This window comes from Dendrobates tinctorius, unplaced genomic scaffold (genome assembly GCF_039654945.1).
Source record: "Dendrobates tinctorius isolate UK_male_01 unplaced genomic scaffold, ASM3965494v1 ptg000060l, whole genome shotgun sequence".
In the NCBI taxonomy this organism is placed as follows: Eukaryota; Metazoa; Chordata; class Amphibia; order Anura; family Dendrobatidae; genus Dendrobates; species Dendrobates tinctorius.
In genome coordinates this window covers 39606967-39622945 of record NW_027361728.1, presented here as the reverse complement: position 1 = coordinate 39622945, position 15979 = coordinate 39606967, and the positions used below count along the sequence as shown (strand labels likewise).

At 42.6% G+C, this 15979-nt stretch overlaps 1 protein-coding gene across 15 annotated transcripts in view; it reads right to left on the bottom strand.

The window, feature by feature from the left end:
• The window catches only part of PHC3 (polyhomeotic homolog 3), a 218140-nt gene that overhangs the window by 86889 nt on the left and 115272 nt on the right, over nucleotides 1-15979 (bottom strand). For 14 of the 15 annotated variants that reach the window (XM_073578888.1, XM_073578887.1, XM_073578890.1 and 11 more), the window contains 3 exons: nucleotides 12167-13038; nucleotides 6202-6358; nucleotides 1485-1729 (listed from right to left, as the gene is read on the bottom strand). In XM_073578888.1, coding sequence (XP_073434989.1) covers nucleotides 1485-1729; nucleotides 6202-6358; nucleotides 12167-13038 — 1274 coding nt within the window. The remainder of the gene's footprint in view (nucleotides 1-1484; nucleotides 1730-6201; nucleotides 6359-12166; nucleotides 13039-15979) is intronic. The other variant, XM_073578899.1, reaches the window with a different exon arrangement.

Genomic DNA, 15979 nt, shown 5'->3' with positions numbered 1-15979 from the left:
GTGCCCCTGCCTGTCCTGGATGTGCCGGGCGTTGCTCCAGTACAAGGCAGTGCGCCACAGCTGCGGGGCGGGCCGTCAGCAGAAAATCTCCGGGGCGGTACTTCCTGCTTGCAGCCTAGCGCTGGTCCGAAGCCGGGGGCTCAATTTCTTCGGCGCCTGCCCAGACCACGAGGGGTCAAACTGTGAGCAGACCAGAAATGCTACTATTACCAAGCACAAGCAGTCTAAACAGTGCAAGACTATCTCCAAAGACCTTGACATCCTGGCTTCAACAGTTCGAAATGTAGTCTGCTGCTCGTGGAACCAAATAATAACCATACATTACCTGGTGGAAAGAGGAAAACTAATGAGAAAATCCTAAAATCATATATACTTATACCATACACTACACACTGAACAAAGCAGTTCCTCTATGGGCAAAGGCCAAGGAATACCCCAGTGCTTAAAAAAAATAATTCAAAAGTTAATTAACTTTTCCAAAAGCTGCTATGACAAACCAACCATAAGCAGATGAAACCCAGAACTCTTTGGCAGAGCATACCAATGTGAAGCCTAAAATATATATACGTCTCTTCATTTATTTTTAAAAAAGACTAAATGACTGAATATACTGCGTCAGGTTAACTATTTTGTTGCATAAATTGGGACATATTATTAAAATATTCCAGTAATAAACAGTTGCTAAATATTGACTTATTTCTGAAAATATTGGGTGTTTAATAATAAACAATCAAAAGTGCCAATAATGACAATCGCACCTGTAAAACTAATACTACTCGCCAATCACAGATCCAACTACAACTCTGCTCGTTCCCCTCATGTCCCCCCAATCTTTATCTCCTGCTGCAGTGCTGACATCCATGCAAGGATAGGTGACCGTTGCAGTCAATCACTGTCCACAGCGTTGTCCTACAGTCAATGAAAGCAGTCACATGGTACTGTATCAGGACATAACTGCAGCAAAAGCTAGAAACCATTGAGGATCTAGGCTACGTTAATGGGGTACTAGTTTGGTGAGTATTGCTTATTTCATTTTTTTCTAAGCACATTCTGAGGGAAGAGTACCACATTTTTTCCCTCCAGACAACCTGTTTAAATGCCAGGAAATGAATATAAAAAGATGCAGTAATGTAATAAAACCTGCGCCAGAAAAATCTGCTTTCGGAAGTCTTTGAAAAACTATCCTCATCAGTAAATGAAGATCAGTATTTCTTGTTCTTTCCAAAAGACTTGGGTATATGAGCAAAACACCAAATAAAAAAAAAAAATAGTAGCAGTATGCAGAAAAAGAACATATAATAAATAGACAACACATATGCCCCGATTCTGCAAAACTAGCAGAAATTAGAGACACATTTTAAAGCAGTACAGTGCTGTAGAAAATTTGGCTGCAATCAGTCTGGCGATTGATACTAGAATCAACATTTATAATACAGATTACCTTTTTATCTCATGACTACTAAAGTGTCGAAACTTGTACTTACAGGAAATGGCTCTAGGCCTTCTTGAATAACAAATCCCTCAATGACATGGGTGAGAATCTGTGGTTTCACGATGGCTTGAGGAAGCTTGCTATCCAACCCTGGAATACTATTAGGCTTCTGTGTGCTATTGCTTCTTGTAGTAGCAGCTGGCAGTAGTAGTGGTGGTGCTGGTATTGATGCATAGGAATTGTCAGATGGGGACTTGATAACTGAGGCACTAACTGAAGAAACTGCTGTCGGGAGACCTGGAAATTTAGAAAAACAGAATTTCAATATATATAACCAAGCACAGCAACATATCATATGTTAAACAGCTAATAGTTCATGTGATATCCTTAGGATAAGTCATCATCGACATCAATTTTGGGGAATCTGATACCTAGTACCTGCACGAATCAGCTGTTAGTAACTATGATGGCGGCTGGAAGTAAACAATGAAAGTATCTGATGTGCAATTTTCTTGGCTACACATTGCCATCCACTCTATTTGAGGTGGCAGATGCTCTACCAGCATTTTGACAGCACTATAGGTGTTGGGACTTCCTTCCCCTCATTTAGCAGCCTGCATTGCATCAGCCATTGTGAAATGACTTGCCTGCCCGAAACTAAGAGCCCTTTCTCTGTTATGCTTTCTATACAGATAGTAGGTCAGAAACAAAAAGTCAAAGACTATCCCAGTAAGATAAGTCATTCTCCCCCACCATGTAAACTGTCTCGGGGTCTCTGATGCTACAGATGGATTACACGTGGCCACAAGCAATGGACAGTAAGTTAGAAGAAACCTTTATGTAAGTATTTGGTATGTCTGATGTCAATCTAAAAACTTCATTTTGGGTAAACAAAGTTCTTTGAAATTGTGTTTGTCATTACACTGACCATTAGATCAGCCTATGTTTATTGGCACAACACTGATCACTTGAATAAGTGGCAAATATGAACAGCAGAAATACAGATACTGTAGAGATTACTCATTTAACTGAACAAAACAAGAGTGGAAAATAACCACTGTGTGTATATATATTACTAGCTGCATGAAGAAAACTGAGAAGTTATGCAGAATACAAAAAAAAAAAAAAAAAAAAAAAGAGTAACCGTATACTACTTTTTTACATTGCTCTACAAAGCCTAAAAAATGAACCAGCAGCCTTACTGAATATCACAGACTTTTCATGAGGCTACAAGAAGCAATGGCAATCCTCCAATGATTGCTTTAAGATATATAATGTTCAAATCTCGTCAAATTCAGAAACATTACCATGGAATAAACAGTTCTGGCAAAAATTAAGAGACCACTGCAAAATTTTCATTTTGTCTGATTTTTCTCTTTATATCTACATTTTTGAGTAAAATGTAATCGGCTCTTTTGTTCGATAAACTACTGACAACATGTCTCCGAATTTCCAACTACTAAATTTTGTATTTATTTTCAGAAAATGAGAAAAGGTCAAAATAACAAAAAATGCAGTGCTTGCAGACCTCAAATAATCCTAAGAAAACAAATTCATAATCATGTAGAAACAACAATACTAATGTTTTAACTCAGGAAGAGTTCAGTAATCAATATTTTGTGGAATAACCATGATTTTTAATCACAGCTTTCATGCGTCTTGGCATGCTTTCCACCAGTTTTTCACACTGCTTTTGGGTGACCTTATGCCACTCCTGGTACAAAAATTTAAGCAGTTCTTCTTTGTTTGATGGCTTGTGACTATCCATCTTCCTCTTGATTACATTCCAGAGGTTTTCAATGGGGTTCAGGTCTAGAGTTTGGGCTGGCCATGACAGGGATTTGATGTGGTAGTCCTTCATCCACACATTGATTGACCTAGTTGTTTGGCATGGCGCATTGTCCTGCTGGAAAAAACAGTCCTCAGAGTTGGGGAACATTTCCTGAGCAAAAGGAATTAACTTTTTTTCCAGGATAACCTTGTATGCAGCTTGATTCATACGTCCTTCGCAAAGATTAACCTGCCCAATTCCAGTCTTGCTGAAGCATCCCCAGATCATCACCGATCTGCCACCAAATCTCACAGTGAGTGCAAGACACTGTGACTTATACGCCTCTCCAGGTCTCCGTCTAACCATTAGACGACCAGGTGTTGGGCAAGGTTGAAAATTAGACTCATCAGAGAAGATTACCTTGCTCAAGTCCTCTATGGTCCAATCCTTGTGATCTTTGGCAAACTTCAGCCTGGCTCTCCTTTGCTTCTCATTGATGAAAGGCTTTTTTCTAGCTTTACATGACGAGCCCTGCCTCTAGGAGCCTGTTATGAACTGTTCTTGCAGTGCACTTCACCCTAGCTGCCATTTGTCATTCCTTTTGTAGGTCATTTGATGCCATCCTGCGGTTGCTGAGGGACATTCGATTAAGATGACGGTCATCCCAGACAGTGGAGAGTCGTTTTCGCCCTCTGCCAGTCTGTAGCTTTGTTGTCCCCAATGTCTGCTGCTTGACCTTGTTGTAGTGGACTGCCGTCTTAGAAATGTTAAGAATGGAGGCAACATGACGCTCACTGTATCCCTCTGCTATTAAAGCCAGAATTGAGCCCTTCTTTTCTTCACTCAAAACTTTTCTTTTCAACTCCTTTGGCATGGTTAAAAGTTGTTTTTTCATTTCTATTACTATTGGGATTTTACTAGCACTTGTTTTGCCATCCAGCTTGTCCTATTGCAAGAGGATTGTGAACATCACAGCAGGGTTATATTTTCCTTCATTAAATAAGATTTGGTTCAGGTGATCACCTAATCAGAAGCAGGACTACTGGACTCGTGACCACGCCTAGAACTACTGAAAGGAGTCATTTTGACTCCTTGCTTGTTTTCGTTTATTTTTAGAGTTTGATTTGTGGTTATTTATTAATAATTATATTTTTTGTAATGTATTATTATTGTGAGATCCAACAGTAATGCTTTTGATTGTTTTTTTTCTGCTTTTCTTATTTTTCTACAGAAAATAACAATTATAATAGACGTTTTTCAAACTTTTTTTTTATTCAAGTGCACACATATAAACAACAACTGAAGAACAAAAAGCAGAGAAAATGTAGGTGGAGGAGCATAAAAATGAAAATATGGCGCAGAATTCACCTTCTAAACATTTGGTGTTTCGCATTTTAGGCATTGCCTTTGATTTATGGTAGTACATTGCCCACACAAAGACTTACCACAAGTCTTACAATTGCCGACAGATCTATTTTTCTTGCACTTTTCTTTGATCTGGCAAAATTTTGTTTGAACCATCACTTCTGAGCATGTAGAAACTTGGGACGTGGAACCCTTTTCCCTATCTGTGACATAAGGACCACTCAACTCTCTCACAAGCGTTTGCAAAAATGCCTTACGTGACATTTTTTGGTGGGTAATCTCCTTGAATATTATCCATGCATTTATACCCGCAAAGTCTAAGGCATTTTCAAATGCATGAACAGGCCATCTCCTTGTGCATGTTCGTGTGGTATATTTTCGTGCCATCTGATCCACTACATCTACTCCATATTTTGTTTCATTGTAAAACTTTACCGTTTCTGGAGTTTTTTTAGCGGAATCAGACGCAACAACAACATCTGGATGGATGGAACTCAAAATGACAACATTTTTGTTGGGCCTTCCTTGATATACTGTAAGTGTAAAATTGTCTTCATTTCTAAACACTTTAGTGTTGTACAATTCCTCTTTCATGGATTTTATTTCTTTAGGCACTTCTCGCCTTATCTTGTTCAGTGTTCCCACGATGGTTGTTCCTTTGCTTTTTAGCTGTTTAGCTAATTTTACTGAAGTAAAATAATTATCGGTTGTAACATTGCGACCTTTTTTCAAAAACGGGTCCAATAACTTCATTACCACATGGTCAGCTAAACGGTCCTCAGCACGGCGTGTGTCATCTTTTGCCTAGATAAGGGAAGCCATTTGCCAGATATTTGCTCTCCTTATCAACAGCTAGCCAATATTTGTGGCCATATTTATCTGGTTTGGAAGGCATGTACTGCGTGAATGGACACCTAGTTTTGCTTGGGAAAAGTTGCTCATCCACCGTTATGTATGGGCCAGGTTTGTAACACGCAATACAATTTTCAATAAACCTGTCCCACACAGTAGAAAATAGAGCAAACTTGTCCGTTTGCAGTCTCTCCGATCGAGTAGATTTCTCATCAAATCTGATAAGATAAGAGCCTAGAGTAAACAAGCTATTTTGTTCAGTATTACACAGTAATACAAGCAGGTAAAACACAAGGAAAATGTGAAAAGTTGACATGTAAATTGAACTACATCTATATGAACATCAGGGTAAATAAGACAGAGTGAAAAAATTATGCACAAAACTTTATAGCAACATTTAGTGACAAAAGGACCTCAAAATATAGTAGGGAGTCAAAATGACTCCCTTCAGTAGTTCTTGGTAAATTTTGAAAAAAACGCGCAAATTTTTCACCAAAATTATTTATTCTCACAAAATCTTTTTTCACATCATATTTGAGGAAAAGTCAGCGAGTTTCAAGCCGGAATTCTGAAAAATGTAGTCACAGAAGAGAAATAAAAAACGAAAGGAGTCAAAATGACTCCATCAGTAGTTCTAGTGTTAAGTAGAATGAAGTGTACTCTGGTTGGAATTCAACTGACACTGGAAAGGAATAGCTGTCAGACATGTAGAGAAACTGATTTTTATAAAATTGTGCAGTGGTCTCTTAATTTTTGCCAGACTGTATATTGTTATTTTTACCTTGCATGATATGATCTACAGGAAGCTCCTTGCCACTCTCTAAAGGAAGTGCAGGGGGAGACAGTGTTGGAGGTGTGGGGGTCTGAGTAATCACACGTACACATTCGTGTTGCTCCATTGGCACTTCTTCAGGACACAAATGTTCTACTTGGTAAACCTAGATAGGAACAGCAGATGTCCATTAGGAACAATGCAGCTAATCAAAACATTTCCTTTATTTTAACCTTTTAACTCAAACTTTAGCCAACATTTTTAATAGAAAGTTCAAAAAAACGCTAAAACATTCAGTTTGAGCGTTTACTAAAATGTGCCAACAGAATTAAAAAAAAAAAATACTATGTCCACTATAAAAAGTGAAACATAAGCTCCATTACTCTGCTGTTTGGAATGGAAGGACATAGAGAAGGGATAGAGAACGTAACCATTATAGTTTATGGTGTTGTTCACGTGATTCTATTTTTGAGGACCTGATGAAACACGTTCATTAGTAATGAGCAAACATGCTCAGATAAGGTGTTATCCAGCATGCTCGGGTGCGAACCGAGTGACTTTGGCGTGCTCAAAAAATATGTTGAAGTCTCTGCACCTGAATGTCACGCCACTGTTTGAACATATCGGAGCATGTTCACTCATCACTAACGTCCATTCAAGTAAGTGGGTTAAATAAAAAACAAATAGCACTCGGATGCAATCTGTCTGACATCCATGTGCTATCCTTTTTAATATTTAATTTGTAGGAGAAGCTTGGAATTTTGGCAAAAGGGGAAAAAATGGCTAAAAATAGAATATAACGCACCGATGTAAAAGGGTCTGTATTTTCCTTGTATGCAAACAAAACAACATCGTTATGGGCTCTTATGTTTCTTGTATGAGACAAAGTAAAATCTTCATTATCAAAACTATGAATTACCAATATATGGGGAGCAGGTACAGACCCCTCAAGGCCCCCTATACATATTAGACCAGGGAGGTCAAACTCAAATACTCAGAGGAGCAAAATTTTTAATTTAATTTATTAAAAAATGTCTACAATTGGGAAAGTTTTTCCTTTTGATCAAATTTACAGTGGGGAAAAAAAGTATTTAGTCAGCCACCAATTGTGCAATTCTCCCACTTTAAAAGATAAGAGAGGCCTGCAATTGACATCATAGGCAGACCACAACTATGAGTGTCAAAATTAGAAAACAAATCCAGAAAATCAACTTGCCCGATTTGACTAGATTTATTTTGCAAATTATGGTGGAAAATAAGTATTTGGTCACCTAAAAACATGCAATATTTCTGTCTCTCACATAACTGTAACTTCTTCTTTAAGAGTCTCCTCTGTCCTCCACTCATTATCTGTAGGAATGGCACCTGTTTGAACTTGCTATCAGTATGAAAGACACCTGTCCAGAACCTCAAACAGTCACACTCCAAACTCCACTATGGTGAAGACCAAAGAGCCGTCGAAGGACACCAGAAACAAAATTGTAGTCCTGCACCAGGCTGGGAAGACTGAATCTGCAATATGCAGGCAGCTTGGTGTGATGAAATCAACTGTGGGAGCAATAATAAGAAAATGGAAGACATACAAGACCACTGATAATCTCCCTCAATCTGGGGTTCTATGCAAGATCCCACGCTGGGCGGTCAAAATGATCACAAGAACGGTGAGCAAAAATCACAGAACCACACGGGGGGACCTAGTGAATGACCTGCATAGAGCTGGGACCACCGTAACAAAGGCTACCATCAGTAACACACTATGCCACCAGGGAGTTAGATCCTGTAGTGCCAGATGTGTCCCCCTGCTAAAGCCAGTACTTGTCCGTGCCCGTCTGAAGTTTGCTAGAGAGCATTTGGATTATCCTGAAGAGTATTGGGAGATTGTCATATGGTCTGATGAAACCAAAGTAGAATTGTTTGGTAGAAACGAAACTCGTCGTGTTTGGAGGAGACAGAATGCTAAGTTGCATCCAAAAACCACCATACCTACTGTGAAGCAATGGGGGTGGCAACATCATGCTCTGGGGCTGTTTATCTGCAAAGGGACCAGGACGACTGATCGGTGTACATGAATGAATGGGGCCATGTATCGTGAGATTTTGAGTGCAAACCTCCTTCCATCAGCAAGGGCATTGAAGGAGAAACGTGGATGGGTCTTCCAGCATGATAATGATCCCAAGCACACCGCCAGGGCAACAAAGGAGTGGCTTCATAAGAATCATATGAAGATCCTGGAGTGGCCTAGCCAGTCTTCAGATCTCAACCCAATAGAAAACCTTTGGAAGAATTTGAAAGTCCGTGTTGCAAAGCGACAGGCACAAAACATCACTGCTCTAGGGGAGATTTGTATGGAGGAATGGGCCAACATACCTCCAACAGTGTGTGCCAACCTTGTGAAGACTTACAGAAAACGTTTGACCTCTGTCACTGCCAACAAAGGATATATAACAAAATAAGGATGAACTTTTGTTAATGACCAAATACTCATTTTCCACCATAATTTGCCACATAAATCTTGCCAAATCAGACAAGGTGATTTTCTGGATTTGTTTTCTCATTTTGATTCTCATAGTTGTGGTTGTGCTGTTCCGTCTCAGTTATGCTTCTATGGTTTCTATAGATTATTATTTCCATTCGTTGTATAATTGTCTTGCATTTGCTCTGCTGTCACCTGCTATTTTTTTTGTATGGCAGTCTGCAGCTATCCTCATGCATGCCTTCCACTTCCGGTTCAAAGTTCGGTTCTCCTCTTCTTTCTTCCAGCCATTGTTAGTTTCACTTTCTCTGGGAGAGACATGCTTGTACCGAGCTGTGAAAGGCATCAGTTTTTCGACCACTTTGTTAACGCTCTGCATGTCTGGAGAACTTATTGTATTACCAATCATACACTGTATGTCCAGATTTCCAATTAAACAAGTCTGGACTGTACAATCCCTGGTGGGCATCATCTCTCCGGACACTGAGCAACATGGTCCTGTCTGCCCTGCATTAAGGAAATGAAGGTAGGACCTCTCCCAGCCCCTATTCACTAGCCACATCTTTATTCGCCTCATGCGGGGACAGAACAGTGGTCTACCTATGATGTCAATTACAGGCCTCTCATCTTTTTAAGTGGGAGAACTTGCACTATTGGTGGCTGATTAAATACTTTTATCCCCACTGTAACTATGAATCTTTTTGTATGGAAAGAAACTTAAAGACTAACCGTTGTTTTAGGGGGGGGAACACAGTTTGACTTTTTGAACCCAAAATTGGCTGTAATCAATGATGGGCGGCATGTCGTGTTTGGAGACCCCCTGATGTACCTAAACAGTGGAAACCCCCTAATTCTAACTTCAACCCTAACACAGCCTTACCCCTGACCCTAATCCCAACCCTAACACCAACTCTAACCACAACCCTAACCCCAACCTAACCTCCAACCGTAACTCCAACACAACCGTATCCCCAACACAACCCTAACCCCAACACAACTCTAACCCCAACACCACAACCGTAACCCCAACACAACCCTAATCCTAGCCCCAACCCTAACTCTAACACCAAACCTAGTTATAACCCCATAACTAATGAAAAAATGGAAATACATTTTTTATTTTATTATTTTTACCTAACTAAGGGGGTGATAAAGGGGGTTTTGATTTACTTTTTTTATTTTATTCACTGTGATAGGGACTATCACAGTGATCAAAATGGACCAATAGGAAAAATCTCATTGTTGCCCGGTGCCGGCCAGCAGATCTCGGTGGGCGCACTGCGCATGCGCCCGCCACTTTCTTCACGGAAGAAGACGCCAGGGGACAGAGCCGGAGGGTCCAGGGACACCGCAGGTACCGGGCGGCTCGGGGGACCCCATTTCTCTCTCCTCTGGTATGCTAGATCATATCAGAGGAGAGACAAATAAATGAGAAATCGTACTGTTTTTTTGCGGTCAGTAGGGACGGTAAAAAACAACCTGAATCATGTTCTCCGGGGTCTCAGCTACCCCCAGTAGCTGAGATCCCTGAGCTTTTCCGATGCTGGGAGGCACTATACTCTTATTTCTCAGAGCCGCTAAAAAGCGGCGCTGAGGAATAAGTACCCTTAACTGCCACCGTTAAAAGGCATATCAGCGGTTGTTAAGGGGTTAATAGTCCCCTTAGAAAATGAATCTGTGATCATTGCTATAAATAGCAGTGATTCAGCACTGCCTTTTATATTAGGTGAAATCACGATCTCCTATGAAAGCAGGAGGATTGTAATGACAGGCACGGGAGTCATCAGCAGACCCCTGGCTGTCATGACAACCCATTGGCGCCCTGCGATCACGTAACAGTAGAGCCGATGGGCGAGATGGATGATGCACTTCCGGACAGTGCATGTTAAATCCTGCTGTCAGTGATTAGCTGGTGAACAGCGGCGGGTGGAGATCAGATCCACCCGTGGCTGTTAGAGGCACTTGATTAAATTTGCCATCAAGTGCGGGGAAACATGCGGTCTCAGCATTGGAACCCGCATCAAAGTCAGCGACTTGACCAATCATCATGTGTGTAGAAAGATGTAGGCTTGCAGGGACACGACCTATGACGTAAATATATGTCAAACATCATGAAGCGGGTTAAAATGGTTACATTTTATTGACCTGCTGAAGAGGGGTCATTTCTAATGGGGCTTTGCCCCTTTAGGCCTTTTTTGGATTACACAACATACCCTTCCCAAGTCATTCATTTACATTTGTGGTTATTTAAAACTGTATTAAATCATGGTACGAGTACAGTGGCTCAATAGCAAACCTGTGCCCAGCTTGTGGAAGAGATAGAAAAGGGAAGTAGGTGCTATGCGTGCAGAGATGCATGGGAGAGCACAAGGGGAGTGCATGTTGATGCAAGGAGAAGACGAGGAAACTTTCAGGTCAGGTGAATGTCAGTCATAAAGTGTATCATAGCTGGGGAGCAAGTTAGTACAGGGTGTATATAGTAACCAGGGAGCGTGCCAGACAAAAAAAGCAGGATTTGTATTATTAGCACGCGCTGTCTTACATTGCAGGGAAGATTTCTCCCGTGGGCCTGAGTTTGACTTGTGTGCATTAGACTAAAGGCTGCTAAACCCACTAATATCAGGTGACGCTGTAAGTTATATGGAGTCTCCCAACACTTCTCCGACAGTTAATGTCGGAGGAAAAAGAAGGATCCAGCCTGTTGAATTTCCAATGGCCGATCCTTCTGTTTGCCGGAATATAAGCCGCTGCCAGAATAGTAGAGCAGCAGCTTCCTCGCAGGGAATACAGCTGCACTCATCTGAGCGTGAAGGATGCAGCGGTAAAAATAAGTACTGAACCAAAGTAAATATATTTCTAATTGTGCTATTGACATGAAATTCTCACCAGATGTCAGTAACAACCCTTCCAATCGACACATTCAAAGAAATCAAACCATAAATGTCCATAAATTATGTGCAATAATGACACAGGGAAATATGTAATAATGACACAGGGTAAAAGTATTGAACACGCTTACTGAAATTTAATACTTTGTAATGTAATAAATTGTTGACATGTTCAATACTTATTTCACCCAATGTAGCTGTTAGATGAACAACCATGCACTCAACCAATAGCTATCTCGTGCTTAAGGGGGCCTTTATTCACATGCAGTGGGTCATGTTTTATGTGTATAGGTGTTAAGCATTGAGCCTGTAAAAAGAAAACCTTCTATATGGAGCAAATGCAACAAAGACTGTCATACAACCTTCCATCTGGGTAGACTCAGACTTTAAGCCAGCCATCTCCAGTCATTGCAAAATTACCAAATAATACTGAAAATTTTAGGTTTATTTAACAGCTGGACATCACTGTTTTCCTTTTTATTAGTGGTTTATTCCTGTTTAGGAATAGCCACTTAACATCCAAATATGTAAGCCATTGAGAGGGGTTGCTGCTCTTTCCAGATGTTTAGCTGTATATCTAGGCAGAGGTGCCAACTCCATACTGGTAACTTACCACTGGTGTCTCCACTTGTGCTGATGGTATGTGCAGGTTTACTGCAACGGTCTGAGGTGGTGGAAGTGTCTGGAAAGGCAGCTGAACGAGAGCTTCGGCGGCAGGAAGTTCTTCTTCTGTTAGTAATGCATTCTGCACCAAGACCTGGCCAGGAGTCAAGATTTCTGGTTGTACCGATATGGCCTGTATGGACTGTAGGGGCAGAGACTGGAGCTGAGGCGCGGGGCATGCAGGCAGGTTTGGGGAGGTTGCTATTGTTGATGGCAAGGACTGTAATGATGACTGCATTGGGTCTATGGGAGATAGTAACTGTTGGGCAGTGGATGCTATTGTTTGTTCATGTAATGTTCCAGTATGGCTCACTGGGGTCAATGTAGATGTACAATGTGTTGGAATGACAACCTGTGGTGATGGATGCAATGTGTTCTGTAGCTGTGTGTTTTCTCTGGATGGAAGTGTTGACTGTACTAGCAGAGGTGGCTGAGAATGAATTAGGGCTTGTGGGTGAATAATTATAGTTGGAGACTGACATGGGGACTGTGCTGGCGAGGGTGACACCACTACAGAATGCTGAACAGCGGGTGTGAGGGTTGGAGATGGAGGAGGAGGAGTTGGGGCTGGGTTACTGTGATGTGCATGAGCACTGCTGGGAAGGGACAGGAATGTCGGACTCTGAATTGGCACACATTGTTGGGCAGATGAGGAATCCAAGGTTGGATTATGTAAGGTAATGGTCTGAATCTGATGCCGATGTTGTATCTGCTGCTGCTGTTGTAGTATCACTTGATGATGTGGCAGCTTTGGAGGATCAGGGTGAAGTTGGATTGTTGGGTGTTTAACCAAAGGATGTGGCTGGACCGACGAATATGATACTGTGAAAAGAAATGGCAAAATATGTACTAAGACATTGTATAGCAATACTTATATGTTACATCACTGAAGAGTTTCATAACAGTTATCCCTACTAAAAGTAGTTAATCTTTGAGGACATGGTATCCATTACATAAATATAGTATTCACCTCTTTGTAACAGCCACTTAACAAGGTGGAAAATATTGTCTCTTTGTTGTGACACTGAAGTCTGTAGTAGAAGTCTGCATTTCTAATAAAAGGCGTCCTATGGGGGCGTGGCATGGCAGCGGTGGAGTGAGGAAGCAGGCAGAGAAGCTCCCTCCATAAAACCGACTAAAAATCATATCAGTGCACGATTCCGGACCCCAACAGCACCATTAGGCTAGTTTCACATTTGCATTTCAGGGCGCAGCGACGGCCTGCGCACGGCCGCCGCTAAGCCCCGCCCCTGCCGCTCCCCCTCCGATAGCTCCGCCTCCGGGCATCTTTATCACTGAGGACGCAGGCCATGTGCAGTATGCGTTTGGCGGCGCCTGCGCCCTTTTGACGGTGCGCCGAGCGCAACCAAATTGCAACAGGTTGCGTTTGCCAAAAGGATGCAGGCGCCGCCAAAACGCATACTGCGCACGGCCTGCGTCCTCAGTGATAAAGATAGGGGACGCATGACACATGCAGTGTCATGCACCTGGAGGCGGAGCTATCGGAGGGTGCGTGGCAGGGGGCGGGGCTTAGCAGCGGCCGTCCGCAGGCCGTCGCTGCGTCCTGAAACGCAAATGTGAAACTAGCATTATGGGTGCCAAGAAGAAGAAGGGAAACAGGGGAGCCCCCTTGGTGGTGACAGAGCCCGCCGCTCAACAGATAACAACATTCCTGGTCAGCCCAGACAGAGAAGGCCTGCGAAACATGGAGGCGGGGGACGAGAAGGAGGCAGCAGACGCTGCAGCAGACGCTGACACAGCAGAAGCAGGGGCGGGAAGCAGGGCCGACGGATCAGTGACACAGGAGGGGAGACACAGCGGAGATGCTGCTTTCGGCACTGGGGAGCGTGAGGGAGGACATCAATCACTTCCAGCAGCATGCCAGGATGGAGCTGGGGGGGGAGAACTGAGTTTAGCGCTGGCAGTGACAGAGGAGATACAGGAAGATGGGGAAGAACATAGGACAGAAGAGGAAGATTGTGAAATGGATTACAATGAAGGCTCATCTCAGTGCCCCGTGTCCCCCCCACCCCAGAAGCTTCTCTGAATCCTCACAGCACATCACAGCCCCTGTTGTCGTAACTGTGGGGGGCGGCCAACTATTTCAGGAGGGTTGCCTCACACTAACTCAGGCCCCACAGGCGATGCCCTCTCACTGCTACCCTGCATATGATTCATTGGGCTATGGATATAACACACAATTGATTCCAGGACTCGATCTGGGTTTGCTGAATGCTAGACTACGTGATATGCCCACCAGACAGGACATGGAACAATATGTGATCCGCCTAGAGACGTCGTATAAGGCAGAATTATCAACCTTGAAGGATGAGATACAACAGTGCAATGAAAAGGTTAATGTACATGACCAAGCTATCGCGGCACCGATACTTTACGATTTGGTTCCATAGCGCCTGCCCCGGAAGCCGATCGAGGGGGGTATCTGTGGCGATCCACAAGTCCCTCCAGCATACGGTTGAGTACACATATGCGGACCCAGAGGGCAGGTACTTAATACTAAAACTTAGGATTCATACAACCCTTTACACTATTGCGGGGTGCTATGCCCCAAATGAAAATCAGGCCAGGGCTGGCCGGGGTTTCCTGAGGAGGGTGGCAGAATTTGCTGAAGGGGTGATAGTAATATGGGGGGGGGGGGACTTCAATCTCACTGTTGACCCACGAATAGATACCACAACACAAAATGTGAGAGGTATCACTAGACAATTGTCCCTTCTGAAACAATCTATCCATGGGATGCAGCTGGTAGACATTTGGAGAGCACAAAATCCTGGAGGTAGAGACTATACATACTACTCCAGTTCTCATGATTCCTATAGCCGAATTGACTTTTTTCTTGTCAGCCATCATGCCCTGTCCTGGAGGCCCCCGATCGTCTATCGGTAGCTTCTTGTGGTCGGACCACGCTCCGGTGTTCCTAGACGTCTCCCCACCGGATGAGGTGGACCGTCCCTGGACTTGGAGATTGAATGACAATTTGCTGAAAGACTTGAATTGCACGACAGAGATAAAAAAGACAATAGATCAGCTGTGGTCAGATCACACAAACGACGACACCCCGACCCCGGTGAAATGGGAGACCCTTAAATGCGTGCTTCGTGGTATCCTGGTAAAACATGGATCCCGTCTTAAAAAACAGAGATCGGAAAAAACTAAAGAATTGTTGCATATTATATATGCATTGGAGCAAAAACATAAAAATACTATGTCATCGGTAATACTAGGGGAAATAATTAAACATAGGGAGACCCTTAGAAATGTATTAAACGAACAATCATTGAAATTCAGAAATAATTTCAAAAGTCTCCTTTACCATAAGGCCAAAAAATGCGACAGCCCCCTAGCACGATTATTACATCCTAGGACTCAGACGACTTATATTCCAAAAATCCAGAAACGTACAGGGGCTGAGGCTCACGACCCGAGGGAAATCTTGGAAACAATACGAGAATACTATCAGAAGCTATATAGCTTGGGAGGGGCGCAGTCGACTAATCACGCAGGGGACATACAGACTAAAATAGATAAATATGTAGCGGACACGCCACTTCCTAGACTTTCCACAGAGATGACAGATGAGCTACAAGCAGATATATCGACACAGGAGGTGGATGAGGCCATAAGGAATACACCGAATGGGAAGAGCCCTGGCCCAGATGGGTTTTCCCCCCACTTTTATAAACTATTCAGAGAACAGTTAACACCACATATGACAAGGACTTATAACTCCATTTCTGAATCA